This window comes from Lepidochelys olivacea (assembly GCF_965140295.1).
Source record: "Lepidochelys olivacea isolate rLepOli2 genome assembly, chromosome: 17".
NCBI classification, from domain to species: domain Eukaryota; kingdom Metazoa; phylum Chordata; order Testudines; family Cheloniidae; genus Lepidochelys; species Lepidochelys olivacea.
In genome coordinates, this window is record NC_140427.1 from 24481513 (window position 1) to 24496915 (window position 15403).

General features: G+C 57.1%; 1 protein-coding gene across 2 annotated transcripts in view; it reads left to right on the forward strand.

Moving 5' to 3' along the window:
• Positions 1 to 7066: 7066 nt before the first annotated feature.
• The window catches only part of LIMK1 (LIM domain kinase 1), a 42730-nt gene continuing 34393 nt past the window's right edge, over positions 7067 to 15403 (forward strand). The window contains exons 1-2 of one of the 2 annotated variants that reach the window (XM_084650709.1): positions 7067 to 7235; positions 10305 to 10401. In XM_084650709.1, coding sequence (XP_084506835.1) covers positions 7178 to 7235; positions 10305 to 10401 — 155 coding nt within the window. In that variant the 5' untranslated portion in view covers positions 7067 to 7177. Of the gene's footprint in view, positions 7236 to 10304; positions 10402 to 12843; positions 13051 to 15403 lie in introns of those variants that run through there. The other variant, XM_084650711.1, reaches the window with a different exon arrangement.

The window sequence follows — 15403 nt, forward strand, 5'->3', positions numbered from 1 at the left end:
ACCTTCCACTTCTTGTAAGCTTCTTTTTTATGTTTAAGATCCGCTAGGATTTCACCATTAAGCCAAGCTGGTCGCCTGCCATATTTACTATTCTTTCGACTCATTGGGATGGTTTGTCCCTGTAACCTCAACAGGGATTCCTTGAAATACAGCCAGCTTTCCTGGACTCCTTTCCCCTTCAAGTTAGTCCCCCAGGGCTGTAGGAGTCTGCTGAGGAACCGAAAATGCTGTTCCACCCCATCAGAGTAGGATAAAAGCATCTGTAATCCTTGGACAGCTGTAACTTTATGGTGAATACAGAGGCAGTAAAGTCTAAAGAAAGCAACTCAGCTCTGGAAGGAAATATTATCCTTCTGCCAGGCTTTGGGTAAGGCTGGAAGATTTCTATACCCAACCCAAGAATTTGTGCTTAAAGCACTATCCCGGGACCCACAGATCTAGAGTTAAGTCCTGAATCTGCTACAGGCTTCTTGGATGACCTTTCACAAGCCACCTAGGCCAGATTCACTGATTTTGGGTGCCCAGCTTGATACACGAAGGTGCTGGGCAGCTAATATTTAAGACACACAAAAATTAATGGCCATGTTGGAAAATTTGTGGCCAAATTGTCCGTACCCATAGAATCATAGAATATCAGGATTGGAAGAGACTTCAGGAGGTCATCTAGTCCAACCCCCTGCTCAAAGCAGAACCAACACCAACTAAATCATCCCAGCCAGGGCTTTGTCAAGCTGGGTCTTAAAAACCTCTAAGGAAGGAGATTCCACCAATTCCCTAGGTAACCCTTCCAGTGCTTCACCACCCTCCTAGTGAAATAGTGTTTCTGAATATCCAACCTAGACCTCCCCCACTGTAACTTGAGACCATTGCTTCTTGTTATGTCATCTGCCACCACTGAGAACAGCCGAGCTCCATCCGCTTTGGAACTCCCCTTCAGGTAATTGAAGGCTGCTATCAAATCCCCCCTCATTCTTCTTTTCTGCAGACTAAATCACCCCAGTTCCCTCAGCCTGTCCTCGTAAGTCATCTCTCTGTGCTTCAGTTCCCCATCTGCAGAATGGGGATAATATTCCTTCCAACCTCACCAGGGTTCTCGGAGGAGAAAGTCATGAATGTGTGAAGGGCACTCAGATGGGGGCCATACAAGATAGAGGAGAGTCAGGGATACACTGGCAAGGGTGTTACCAGATTTGCTTGTTACTTTGGGGTATGCTCATTTATTAGGGTTACTCTTCTGTGGGGTTGGTTCTGTAATTCTATCAATGTACTGCTTGTGTCACTTGAGTTCTCATACGGAGCTCTACTTCTGCAAAAGTTCCCTCCCAGTGGAGCTATCCTGCCAGGACCTAGGTTCCCCAGGGCTGGGTTCTTCCAGCCCCAGAATCAGATTAACACACACATTAACAGAGCACGTCTGAGAGGACTGGGTTAATCAGCACTCCCAAGCTGATCCCTTATACGTCCCTGGATTCAACAGGCTGGGTCGAACAGCACCTCCAAGCTGTCACCCTCATAGGCCCTTGGACTCAGCAAACTGTCCCAGGTTCAGCATGTCCCTATCCCCACTTTCACGTTATAATTGTTCTGGTAGTAACCCACTTGATGAGAAAACCCCACAGGACTTTTGGGTGCTGCGGGGATCTTTAGCTTAGGTACAACGAGCATTGCTGCAGAGTGAATGAGGAAGCCAAAAAACACCCACAAGGGGGAGAGAGCGAGAAAAACGCAATCAGCTTAACCATGAAAGTTATTTATTCCCAGGTAATAACCATAGGGGACCCAAACAAACAAAACAGGGATAATATTAAATCTAACTTAAATTTGATTATAAAAGTCAGGTTTAGAAAACTAGAACTGATCCCACAAGTCAGGGTCAGAAGGCTACACCTAGAGAGAGAGAGCGAGCGAGAGCTGGGTTCTCACCACTCTGTGAAGCTTGAATCGATCAAGGTCTCCCAGGTGGTGCTGGTAGCTGAGGGTACGGAGTGCTAGAAACAGGCAGAGCCCCCAGCACAATCAGTCAGGAGAAGACAAAGTCCCAATGGAACTGATACAGATTTTGGATCCAGGCATCAGAGCACTTACCTGAGCATGGGTAGGGGGTTTTGTAGGGAAAGAACAATGGTTCAAGGGAGAACACGAGATTTGTTTATGGGTAAACTGATGGCTCAAGGGAATATACCAAAGTTGTTTTGTTCAGGCAGACAATAGGATCTGCTCATTCCTGACTATGGGTGGTGTTCCTTCCAGGGAGCTCACAATGCAATTAGGCAGCTTCACTATTTTGGATACCAATAAAGGATTTATACTAGAATTGGTCTGATAACTACTGAGCTGGGTGCGTGCAGATGTGGGCTCATTAACATCTAGAGCAGAGATCCCCCATCATGCAGTACTTCCCTGCTTTTCAGATCCCAGAGTTCTGTGCGGTTCTTGCCTTGGAATCGCTGTTCTCCATTCTGTATGCTAATGGGATGTCTCCCTGTCCCATCCTTGATGCAAATGAGGCTCAGGGAGTTTCTTTAATCCTGTCACCCTTGTCAGGTGTGACTCCCACTGCCTTTCATTGCTTTTTGTAAGTCTTTCTTCTGATCAGTTTTAGTTCAAGCAGAGGCTGGGTGGAGGGAGGTCTTTTGTGAGTCAGACAGGCTGGGTACTGCATCCTGGTTTTCCAAGAACACAGAGCTGATAGGTAGCAAGTGACCCACTGTACTGTAGGTTCCCATCCCTGCTGAGCTCTTTGCAAACTCCCTGGGCCTCACAGGAGTTCAGTTACACTTCAACCACATTTCTACAAATATCCTGTGCTCCCTTAGCACCTGAGCTGCAGGGCTTACTATGTGTTTCACTGTGACCCTACCTGACCTGTGAGCATGCCCAGTGCAGCCCTCTGCCAAGCCCAGTCCTGAGAGCGAGTGAGCTGTTCAAACGCTGGCCATCTGCAGCCTCTGGCCGAACGTTCAAAAGGGTTCTGCACCCACAATCCAAAGAGCTCAGTGTGCTGGGGGCTGGGCTCCTTTGAAGTCATTAAATCAAACTCAGGTGTCTGAAGATACGTTCTAGCTCAACCAGATGTTATTGGGTTACATATACAATGACGGGGTCTAAATTAGCTGTTACCCATCAAGAAAGAGATCTTGGCACCACTGTACTTTGAAAACAGCCACTCACTGTGCAGCGGCCGTCAAAAAGTCAAACAGAATGTTGGGAATCATTAAGAAAGGGAAAAACAACTAGGAGTCCTTGTGGCACCTTAGAGATTAACCAATGGATCTGGGCATAAGCTTTCGTGAGCTACAGCTCACTTCATCGGATGCATAAGCCCAAATAAATGTGTTAGTCTGTGAGGTGCCACAAGGACTCCTTGTTGTTTTTGCTGATACAGACTAACATGACTACCCATCTGAAAGCTGTCACCGAATTAAGAAAGGGATAGATAATAAGATAGAAAATATCATATTGCCTCTATATGAATCCATGGTACACCTGGCCCACATCTTGAATACTGCGTGCAGATGTGGTCGCCCCATCTCCAAAAAGATATGCTGGAATTGGAAAAGGTTCGGGAAAGGGCAACAAAAATGATTACGGGTATGGAAAGGTTTCAAAAGACTGGGACTTTTCAGCCTGGAAAAAAGACGACTAAGAGGGGATATGATTGAGGTCTATAAAATCATGGCTAGTGTGGAGAAAGGAAATAAGGAAGTGTTATTTCCTCCTTCTCATAACACAAGAACTAGGGGTCAGCAAATGAAATTAATGGGCAGCAGGTTTAAAACAAACAAAAGGCAGCACTTCTTCACTCAGCGCACAGTCAACCTGTGGAACTCCTTGCCTGAGGACATTGTGAAGGCCAAGACTATAACAGGGTTTTAAAAAGAACTAGATAAGTTCATGGAGGACAGGTCCAACAATGGCTATTAGCCAGCATGGGCAGGGATGGTGTCCCTAGCCTCTGTTTGCCAGAAGCTGGAAATGGGAGACAGGGGATGGATCACTCAATAATTGCCCTGTTCTGTCCATTCCCTCTGAAGCACCTGGCATTGGCCACTGTTGGAAGACAGGATACTGGCCTAGATGGACCTTCGGTCTGACCCAGTCTGGCTGTTCTTATGGATGTAGGAATTCCTGCATGAAATTCTATGGCCTGTGTTACAGCAAAAGGAAGGATCATAAAGGGAGGAAGGGTGGTCCGGCGACCAAGGCCTGATCAGCAACGTGTGATCAATTCCCTACTCTGCTACCAACTCCCTGTGTTATCCTAGGCCATCACTTAATCTTTCTGTCCCCAGCTCCCCATGAGATTGCAAGTTTGCTTGATGAAGATAATAGTGTTGACATAATATACTTAGACTTCTTCAGGCATTTCACTTGGTAAAACATGACATGTGAATAAAAAACTAGAACAATATAAAATTAACATGGCACACATTAAATGGACTAAAAACTGTTTCAAAATGTAACTGTAAATGGGGAATTGTGATTGAGCAGGTGTGATTCCAGTGTGGTTCCATGGGAATCAGTTGTTGGCCCAACACTATTTAACATTTTTATCAATGACCTGGAAGAGAACATAAAATCATCACTGATAAAGTTTGCAGATGACACAAAATTTGGGGGAGTTGTAAATAACAAAGAGGACAGGTCACTGACACAGAGCGATCTCAATCACATGGTAAGCTGGGTGCAAGAAAACAATGTTCTTTTTAATACTGCTAAATGTAAATGTAGTATACCTCTATGAACAAAGAATGTCGGCCATACTTACAGGGTGGGGGGCTCCATCCTGGGAAGCAGGGACTCTGAAAAGGACTTGGGGGTCATGGTGGATAATCTGCTGAACATGAGCCCCCAGTGCCACGCGGTGGCCAAAAGAGCTAATGCAATGTTTGGATGTACAAACAGGGGAATCACAAGTAGGAGCAGAGAGTTGATTTCACCTCTGTATTTCATAGAATCATAGAATCATAGAATATCAGGGTTGGAAGGGACCCCAGAAGGTCATCTAGTCCAACCCCCTGCTCGAAGCAGGACCAATTCCCAGTTAAATCATCCCAGCCAGGGCTTTGTCAAGCCTGACCTTAAAAACCTCTAAGGAAGGAGATTCTACCACCTCCCTAGGTAACGCATTCCAGTGTTTCACCACCCTCTTAGTGAAAAAGTTTTTCCTAATATCCAATCTAAACCTCCCCCACTGCAACTTGAGACCATTACTCCTCGTTCTGTCATCTGCTACCATTAAGAACAGTCTAGAGCCATCCTCTTTGGAACCACCTTCAGGTAGTTGAAAGCAGCTATCAAATCCCCCCTCATTCTTCTCTTCTGCAGGCTAAACAATCCCAGCTCCCTCAGCCTCTCCTCATAAGTCATGTGTTCCAGACCCCTAATCATTTTTGTTGCCCTTCGCTGGACTCTCTCCAATTTATCCACATCCTTCTTGAAGTGTGGGGCCCAAAACTGGACACAGTACTCCAGATGAGGCCTCACCAATGTCGAATAGAGGGGAACGATCACGTCCCTCGATCTGCTCACTATGCCCCTACTTATACATCCCAAAATGCCATTGGCCTTCTTGGCAACAAGGGCACACTGCTGACTCATATCCAGCTTCTCGTCCACTGTCACCCTAGGTCCTTTTCTGCAGAACTGCTGCCTAGCCACTCGGTCCCTAGTCTGTAGCTGTGCATTGGGTTCTTCCGTCCTAAGTGCAGGACCCTGCACTTATCCTTATTGAACCTCATCAGATTCCTTTTGGCCCAATCTTCCAATTGGTCTAGGTCCTTCTGTATCCTATCCCTCCCCTCCAGCGTATCTACCACTCCTCCCAGTTTAGTATCATCCGCAAATTTGCTGAGAGTGCAATCCACACCATCCTCCAGATCATTTATGAAGATATCAATAAAACCGGCCCCAGGACCGACCCTTGGGGCACTCCACTTGATACCGGCTGCCAACTAGACATGGAGCCATTGATCACTACCCGTTGAGCCCGACAATCTAGCCAGCTTTCTACCCACCTTATAGTGCATTCATCCAGCCCATACTTCCTTAACTTGCTGACAAGAATACTATGGGAGACCGTGTCGAAAGCTTTGCTAAAGTCAAGAAACAATACATCCACTGCTTTCCCTTCATCCACAGAACCAGTAATCTCATCATAAAAGGCGATTAGATTAGTCAGGCATGACCTTCCCTTGGTGAATCCATGCTGGCTGTTCCTGATCACTTTCCTCTCATGCAAGTGCTTCAGGATTGATTCTTTGAGGACCTGCTCCATGATTTTTCCAGGGACTGAGGTGAGGCTGACTGGCCTGTAGTTCCCAGGACACAGGTGTGACCACTGCTAGAATTCTGTGTCCAGTGCTGGTGTCCACAGGTCAAAAAGAGTGTTGATAAATGGAGCGGGTTCAGAGATGAGCCATGAGAATGAGTAAAAGATTAGAAAACCTGCCTTACAGTGAGAGACTCAAGCAGCTTGATCTGTTTAACACAAGCTGCGACTTGATTACAGTCTGTGAGCACCTACATGGGGAACAAATATTTAATAATGGGCTCGTCAACAGAGCAGAGAAGGATGTAACAGGATCCAAATTCAGACTGGAAATAAGGCATAAATGTGTACCAGCGAGGGTAATCAACCACTGGAACAACTCACCAATGGCCACGGGGTCAGTGACAATGCGGGGAACCAGCCCCACACTAGTCGGCCCTGCCCCGGTCTGCAGCGCTGGTGTATCTGTGGGTCCCGGGGTGCTGGAGATGAGGGAATATCTGTTACTGGACCAACTTCTGACCAGCTTTCCCGCGGCCCAGGTCCTTCTCGGGTGGGATTCCCTGCTCAGTGTCACTGCGGCCGGGAGTGCAGGAGCTGGGCTGGGCTGTCCCAGGGTTAATGGGCGGGAGGCAGGTGCACTGGACTCTGCCCTGCCCGGCTCCCTGCTGCCCCCGCTCCTGCCCCACCTCCCCCGCCTGCGGGGCTGGGGCATCGGCGGCGGCCCTCGCTCCCTGTCTCGCTCCTGCTTTCCCAGGGACGCTGTGCGGTCGGCCAGCCCCGTCCTCCCGCTGAGCATCCATCGCAGCCCTGCCCCTTTCGCCGCCTGCGAGCCAGACGCGCCCCGAGCCGGAGCAGGCGGCGGAGCCTGGCGCCGCGGTCGTGCCAGGGCCAGCCGGCGGGTGGATGAGGTTGATGCTCCTCTGCTGCACCTGGAGGGACGAGCCGATGGGAGAGGACGAAGGTTCGTGCCCGGGGCCGGGCTGGGGCCGCTGCGCCGCCTCTGCAGATGCGGGAGCCCCGCCAGCCGGCGGCCGGGCAGGGACAGCTCCGGGCGGCCGGAGCCTCTTCTCATCCCCCGGCCCCGGCTGCTCCCCGGCCGCTGCCGCGCCCCCTGCGTGCCCAGCCCGGCCGCTCCGGCCACTGCCCGGCCGGGGGCTGCAGGAGCCCCCGGCGCACCCCGCAGGGAGGAACCCCGGGCCAGCGCTTGGCGCAGGGGCTCCCGGAGCCCGAACTCCTGGGTTCCTTTCGCAGCCCGCAGGGACTCGCTGTGACCTTGAGCGAATCGTTTCCCCTGCTGCAGTGGGTTTGGACGGGCGGGCGGCTCAGGGCTCGGACACGTTGCTGGGCAGGTGTGGAGGGGGCTCCCACTGGCGCGACTTCGTGTCCCGGGCCCCCCGCTCCCGGCCAGGCGGGCCCTTTGTGATACCGGGGAGGCCTCCGCCGCCTGGCCCACTGCAGGCAGGCAGCCCTCAGGGGGCAGTTGGTGGCCAGCTCTTAGCCCTGGGCTAGAGGTTGAAGAGCCCATGGCCCCCTGCTGAGCCACGAGGTGCCCCTCACCCTACCTCAGTCCTGCTCCGGTCAGGCCAGGGTTCCCAGAAGCTGCCCCCTCCGTCCTCCTGCAGCCAGGCGCTCCCCCCTGTCTCTCCCTGGCTTGGGGTTCCCATCCCACTGCTCACATTCCTCCAGCACAGGGGATAGTAACCCTAGCATCTGAGCCCTCCCCCTGGCCAGGAGGTGCATGCTGGACAGGAGCTTTCTACATCCCTGCTTCTATTCCCTGGGACATCAGTGGCCTTTCTCTGGCCCTCTGGGGGTCACCTAAACCCTCCCATCAAAGGTCCCCTGCTCCCAACTCCCCAGCCACCACTCCCAGCTCCAGGCTGACCAGACAGCAAGTGTGAAAAATCGGGACTGGGTTAGGGGGTAATAGGCACCTATATAAGACAAAGCCCCAAATATCAGGACTGTCCCTATAAAATCAGGACATCTGGTCACCCTACTCCCAGCCCCTTGCAATGCCGTTTGCCAGCTGTTCCCTAGCCCTGCAGCCTGGCCCTGGCTGCTGGGGGTTCATCATTTCAGGGTGTGGCTTGTCACAGCCCCTTGGCTCCTTTCCCGCTGTGAGCTGGGGGCCTGGCTCCCAAAGCAGGAGGGAGCAGACCTTAGCCTGGCCTAGATGATCCTGGTGATTAACAGCTCCCTCTTGTCCTGGCTGCCCTGCCTCCCACACCAGCGCATGGCCCCTCTCCATGCCCACCTATCACTTTACTGCCGCCAGCAGCTCTGCTTTCAAGCCATTCTGCTTCCACCCCCCGCGGAGCCGGGCTCCTGTGACTCAGTACTTGGGGCCTCCACTGCCCCCACGCCGGGGCCCTCTCTCCTGACAGCTGGGGAGTGGTTCCTGGCTTCTCTTGGGCAGTGGGGACCCCCTGCGCCCGCTGACACCCTGCACACTCAGCCTGCTGAGGGGCCCTGACCTTCTTGCCACCCCACATCTCCTCCCCCATGCCTCATCCTATCCTCCCCTCACACTCCTCACCCCTGCACACCTCCCCCTTCCTTCCCCCTCATGCACTTTGCTCTTCCCCTGCTCAGCGAGTCACCTGCCTGACAGCATCTTCTTCACCACCTTCCCTCACCCATTCATGCAGCCCTCAGGGCCAGCAGGGCTCCCCACCCCCGCCTTTCCCAAACCAGCAGCCTCCACTGCTCTCTCCCCTGAGCTCTGGACTGGCCCTGGGGCCCCTGGGCTGAGTCTGCCCCGTGCTCTCCCTCCACCCCACTCCGCTTTGCGCTTCCCACCCCTCACCTGCCAGTCAGAGGAGACAGAGCAGCAGTCGTGGGCACTCAGGGCGGCGCTTGCATCGCCAGGGAGCCCCACCGCTCTCCAGGGCCCCAGGCTGGCCCAGGCCACACTCCTGACTCCTGCCAGACACCACACGCCCAGGGCCTGTCACCCTGCCCCAGCCTGAGCCCTGATGTGACTCTGTCCCAGTCCTGCTCTTCCAGCACGGGCCATGGGCACTGGAGGGGGCAGCTCTGGCTGTGGCTGGTGGGGACCCCTGCCCCTGTTATAGAAACCAGCAGGGGATCAGTAAATATAGGCAAGGTGAGTGGAAAGTGCAAAGAAGCCACTGGGAGAGCACGGCTATGCCTGGCTTGTGTTGCACCTCCCCTGGGCCAGAGGCCAGGCTTGGTCAGGGCCCAGAGATGGGGGCTCAGGGTCAGCATAGGTCCCAGTGGGGGATGGGAAGTCAAGGCCTGTGTGGGTCTGGAGGACAGGGGTCAGGGTCCATGCAGGTCCCAGTGGGGGAGGGGCATGAGGGTCACTGCAGTTCCAGTGTGGGAGGGGGTCAGGGTTTGTAGGTGTTGCAGTGACAGCATGGTGGGGAGTGTGTGGCGGGGGTGAATGTCAGTGTGAGTCCATGTGATGGGGGGATGAGGCTCTGAGTTACTGTGAGTCCTGGTGATGGGCAGGTGGGGGTGGGGGAGGGTCAGTGCAGGCCCTGTGGGGAAGGGGAAGGGAATGGGTCCCGGTGGCAGACGGGCTGCGGGCTCTCAGGTGTGAGGGGGGGATGTGCCCGGCCTAGTTGTTCTTGCTCTGTAGCGGTTTCGGTGCTCCTCGCACAGGGGTCTGTGGGACTAATTGCGTGCCCGTTTCTGGCGCCATCCCACCAAGGCTCGCCATACCCTGCACACCTGCCAGAGCGTGCTGCTGCATAGCCTGCCAGGCAGTCGCTACATCACATTCCCCTTTCACTGATGGGGAAACTGAGGCACAGAGCAGCTAGGAGATGTTCTATGTCCCCCCAACTCAGGAGTCCTGCTGTCCTGTCCTGTCCCTTTACCACCAGCTCCCCCTGCTGCACGTCTCTCTCCATAGTTGCCTCAATGCATGCAGGTGAGGTTAGGTGCCGGGCTTCCACGGGAGAAGGGCCCTCAGGGCTCCCCGAGCCAGATTGACTCTGCTGGGGCTGGCTGTGCCCTCGCATGGGGGTGCAACAGCCTGTGCTTCTTCTGTGCCCTGCAGGAAGCGACCTGCCTGTATGTGCGAGCTGTGGCCACAGTATCTACGATGGACAATACCTCCAGGCCCTGAACGCTGACTGGCATGCTGACTGCTTCAGGTAGGAGCCACATGGGACAGGCATGGAGGTCTCCAGCCTGCGCTCCCCAGCTAGAAGTCTAGCCAAGGCTAGAAGTCTAGGGACAGACACTGGTGTCACCTCCTGGTCAGGGCTGCAAGGTGGCAGCATGTGTACACACACACACACACGTGTCCATGTCCTGCACAGATATACACTCATGCACTGTCACACACACAATGTCCTGCACAAACACACACATATGCAATGCCTCTCTGGCACACAACTTCCTGGGGTAAGGGCCCTGGTCCCAGCTAGCCGTTAGACTTGGGGTGGGCATTCCCAGGGTGGGCTGCAGTTCTCCCCCGGATGGGCTCTGGGGCCCTGGCACACCCTGGCTGCCTGTGACCCTGGCAGTCTGCTTTGGTTTCTTGCTTGCTTCCCTGGGCTCCTCTCTCCCCTCAGCACCTGCTCTTCAGGCTTCTTCCCAGCCCTCAGCACTGGCCATGTCACCCAGACTGCCCAGTGGCCTGGCCACAGGAGGGAGCCCTGTGCGCTGCGTGGGGCTTGAAGCCTCTCCAGCACTCAGTCAGCGAGGGCTGTCCTCCAAGCCAGGCGCCCCAGGCATGCCAGGTGTTCGGACAGGCCAGCCGGGGTGAAGGGGCGTTTGCTGCTGCAGCTGGATCCCAGATGGGGTGAAGCAGAGTGTGAGCATGGCGTTGCTGGGCCCCTGCGCTCCCTGTCACGGGGAGCCTGCAGGCTCCCAGCCACTCCTCTCAGAGGCCTGCCCTTCAGTGCCACACAAGTGTGCTGCCCCTCACATCTGTGGTCGCAGCACAGATAAATGTCATTCCACAGGGAGGGCTCAGACACCAGGCATGCAGCATGGAGTGTGTCCCTGGCCTGGGGAATGGGAGTGCCCAGCCCCTGGCATCCTTGCTGCAGCCTGCCTTCAGCTTGACCCACCCAAACCTTACTGGGGCCCTGTGTGCCAATGCTTGCTTCAAGGGACCTCCCTGCTATTCTACTGCAGTCCCAGCCTCTCCCAGCAGGGGCGCTGTAGGGAGTGGAGCAGGAGTCCTGGCTGTGGGGGAGCTCCCAGCTATTTCTGCTCTGGCATCTCCCAGCAGGGGGTGCTGTGGGGCGGTGTGAGGGTGGCACCCTTCATTATTATTATTACTGTTTGTGTTACCGTAGCACCTAGCAGCCTGAGATGGCCCAGGACCCCATTGTGCAAGGTGCTGTACAAACACAGAACAAGCTGACCCTTTGGCCTGTCCCTGGGGCACAGTGATGTCTGCAAGAAGCCTGTCTGGGAGCGACACAGATTCCGTGGGAAGCTGGGCTGCTCTCTGCACTCCACAGCCCCATGCGCTACTGCAACTGGGCAGCCATTAATAGCAGCAGCAGCAGCAGCTGGAGAGCATGTGAACGGGGCCATCTGCTCCTCATTAGCCTGTGTGCCGGCTAAGCCAGAGCCAGGGAAGGGAGCGGTGGACTGTGCATCGCATCCTGTGTGCTGGAGTCCCCAGAGTGGGGGCAGGCTTTTCTGGGGCCAGGACAGAGCCAAGCCCCTCTGCCCAGGCAAGGGGGTCAGCAAGCGTTTCTCCTTCAATCTGTTGAGGGGGCAGAGGGGTGGAAGTTGTGACAGTTCCCTCCTCGTGCCGACACCGTGACGGTGCCCCTGTGAGCAGGGCGAGGCAGCACCGGGGTTAATGCCGGCAGCTGCACTGGAGCTTTGCTGACAGTGGCGTAGCCAGCCACCGAATTGCCGCTAGCGCCAGTGCAGCCCTTCCCAGGGCTGGCAACACAGCAGGGCTCTCTGGAGCTGGGAAAGCCCCGTTCCCTTGGGGTGCACACATGGGTACCTGCCCCAGGGCTCTCTGCACTTGGCAGGTATGCACCTGTGCATCTGCATCCTGGAAGCTGTGCATGCGACTGGGAGTTGGGTTCGCTGGCAGGGACGCTGCGAGTTTGTGGGCAGGGGTGAGCTGCGATGTTGGAAGGCAGGGCATGGCCAGGCACAGTGCTGTTGCAAATGGGGGAAGAGATGTGGGAGGGCGTGTATGGGTGGCAACAGGGCCATGTCCATGTGGACAGTAAGCTGCACACGTCAGTGCTGATGTTATGCATGGAACAGTGGGGTGCCATGCGGGTTGGCTGGTGTTGTGTTTGCAGGCGTGTGCCTAGGGAGGGGAGGCCTGTGAGTCCCCATGAGGAGCTAGCCCAGGGGAGGCGCAGCAATGGCTGATGCAGGGCAGGCTGCTGGCTGTCACTGAGGAAGCCACCTCCCTGTGTGATTACAGCTCGGTTTCCTTTCCTCCTCAGGCTGCTGGCTGTGGTCTGGGGGTGGGGGGAAGTGAAAGCAAGTGTCTCTCCCTGAGTCACTGAGGACAGAGCTGTGGGGAGCAGGCTGGGGAGGAGGGGATGATGTCATGGGTTCCTGGTCTCTCTCCCTCTCACTTAATGCGTCTGTAGGAATTAGAAGCCACAGAAGTGTGTGCAGGGCCTCCCTGGCCAGCTGGGGGAGGCGCCCCCACAGCTGAATGCATGGCCCCACCATCCTAGCAGAGGCTGTGCGTGAGTGCCGCTCACTGAGGCGGGGGCCACACGGCCCCGGACTCCAGTTCTGGTTCGGAGGATGCTGACTGCTGTGCTCAAGAAGAGCCGCTTCCTGAGTGCTGGAGTCAAGTAAGTGTGTGGGGCTGCTCTGGCTTGCAGCTGAGCCTCCGCCATGGCTAGGGACACTGCATCACCATGGGCTTGGGGCCACGGTGTGGGACAGTTTGCGGTGGAGTCCGGACAGCACCCTTGGGTCCAAGCCCAGGACAGGGATAGAGGGAAGGCAGCAATCCCGAGGAAAAGGCGTGTGCCTGGAGACATACTGCCAAGGAAATAGAAACTGTGGCAGGAAATGTCCCCTCCCCCCACACCCAGCCCTCTAGCCTGGAGGGCAGCTGCCCCCACACATCTCTCCTCACCGCCTGCTCACTGCTTCTCCTGCACTCCTCCAGTTAGCAGGCAGCTGAGGCCAGACCAGCTGTGGGAGGGGGAGGAGCTGAGCAGGGTCTGGTGATGCTGAGATTCTGATCATCTTCTGGGGGCTGCGGCTTCCTCCCCCAGACTGGGGGGAATTGGCCCCTCGGTGACTAGAGGAACCGTCTGGGTCGGTGGCTGGGGCCGGAATTTTCCTCCCTCAGGCCGGGGGGAATTGGCCTCTCGTGTTATGCACTTGGTAAAAAGTCTGGCTGCTTTTTGTGTGAAATATCCCCCACCTCCCCTCCACCCAGCATCGAGGAACCGAAAACCCCTCTGCTCCAAAGTGGGCAGCTGTCCCAGCCGCCTGGGCGTGTGTGTTGTTATCCCCTTGATCAGATGGGGAACCTGAGGCAGCATGAGAGGAAGGGACTTATCTGGGTCCGGGAGGGACGCTGGGGTCTGCTGGACTGAGCAAGGGTCGGGGAGCCAGGCGGGTGAGCTGGGTCTGCCTTGGGCCAAGCGGGCGCCCAGTGGGCTGCCAGGGTGGATCAAAGGCAGGTGGGTGAGCAGGGCGAGGGGACGTGCCTGGGCACTCACCATCACTGCGACCTCTGGCAGAGCTGCGCAGCGGCCAGACCAAAGGTCTTCGCAAGGCTGAGGGCCAAGCAGCATGGCGAGAGCGTGACCCAGCCGCTGCGCCCCCCCAGGGTCAGGGTCACCCCCAAAGTCTCCGAGTGGCTCATCTCTACCCCTGGAGCCGCCTGCGGCCCAGCAAGCGGGTCTCCCCTTTGGCCCTCCGCAGTGCGTGTGTGCGCGGTGCCAGGCGCCCGAGCGGGCGGGCCGAGCGGGTGAGCGCGCCGGGGCCGGGGCCGGGGCCGGGGAGCGCAGGGGGCGGCGCCCCGCAGGTGCCGGGGAGCGCAGGGGGCGGCTGCGCGCCCTTCGGGCGGGGCGGGGCGGGGCCGGGGAGCGCAGGGGGCGGGGCCGGGGAGCGCAGGGGGCGGGGCGGGGCGGGGCCGGGGAGCGCAGGGGGCGGGGCCGGGGAGCGCAGGGGGCGGGGCGGGGCGGGGCCGGGGAGCGCAGGGGGCGGGGCGGGGCCGGGGAGCGCAGGGGGCGGGGCCGTCCAGCCCACCCCCAGCGGCCCCTGCGCGGCGCCCTCCCGGCGGCGTTTGAGGGACGCAGTCGGAGCGCGGCTTCCCGGCCCGGGTGACGTAATGGGGCTGCCGGGGCGTGACATCATCGCTGATGCCCCTGCGACCCTCGTGCCGCCGAGAAAGGGGGAGGAGTCAGGAGCGGGCTGCAGAAGCACAGCCCCGCCCCCACTGCGCCTGCCGCTGCCGCCCCGCCCCCTCCAGCCCCGCCCCCACCGCTCCTCTCTCTGCAGCCCCGCCCCCTCCAGCCCCGCCCTTCCTGTCCCCCTCCAGCCCCGACCCCACCGCTCCTCACTCTGCAGCCCCGCCCCCTACAGTCCCGCCCCCATGCGCCTCACTCTGCAGCCCCGCCCCCACTGCGCCTGCCGCTGCTGCCCCGCCCCCTCCAGCCCCGCCCCCATGCGCCTCACTGCAGCCCCGCCCCCTCCAGCCCCGCCCTTCCTGGCCCCCTCCAGCCCCCCATGGACAGCCCCAGCCCTTCCGCCCCCCATTATCTATACCCCACCCCCTACTCCAGCCCCACGCCAGCACCCCACAACCTCCAGCCCCACACTGACATCCTCAGCCCAATCTCTGACCCTCCATCCCCCCACTGGCAGCCCGACCCCCACCCTCCCAAACTCCGGTCCCACACCGATACCCCCCACTCCAGCCCTCAGCCCCTGCCCGTCACTCTCCGTACTGCCCCCCCGGCCTGACACGGACATTCCCATGCCCCCACTCCAGTCCCCCTCTCTCCGTACCCATGATCCTGACCCCACGCGCCTCTCATGAACAGCCTGCTCTTCGCCAGCCACATGCTCCTCGCTTTTCTGCATGCGTCTTCCCTACCAGGCATATAAAAGGTGATCTTCCCATGCTGTGAGCTTCCCCACAGCAGTGTCCTGCCAGAGCCCAAGAGTTCCAGCAGGCTACAT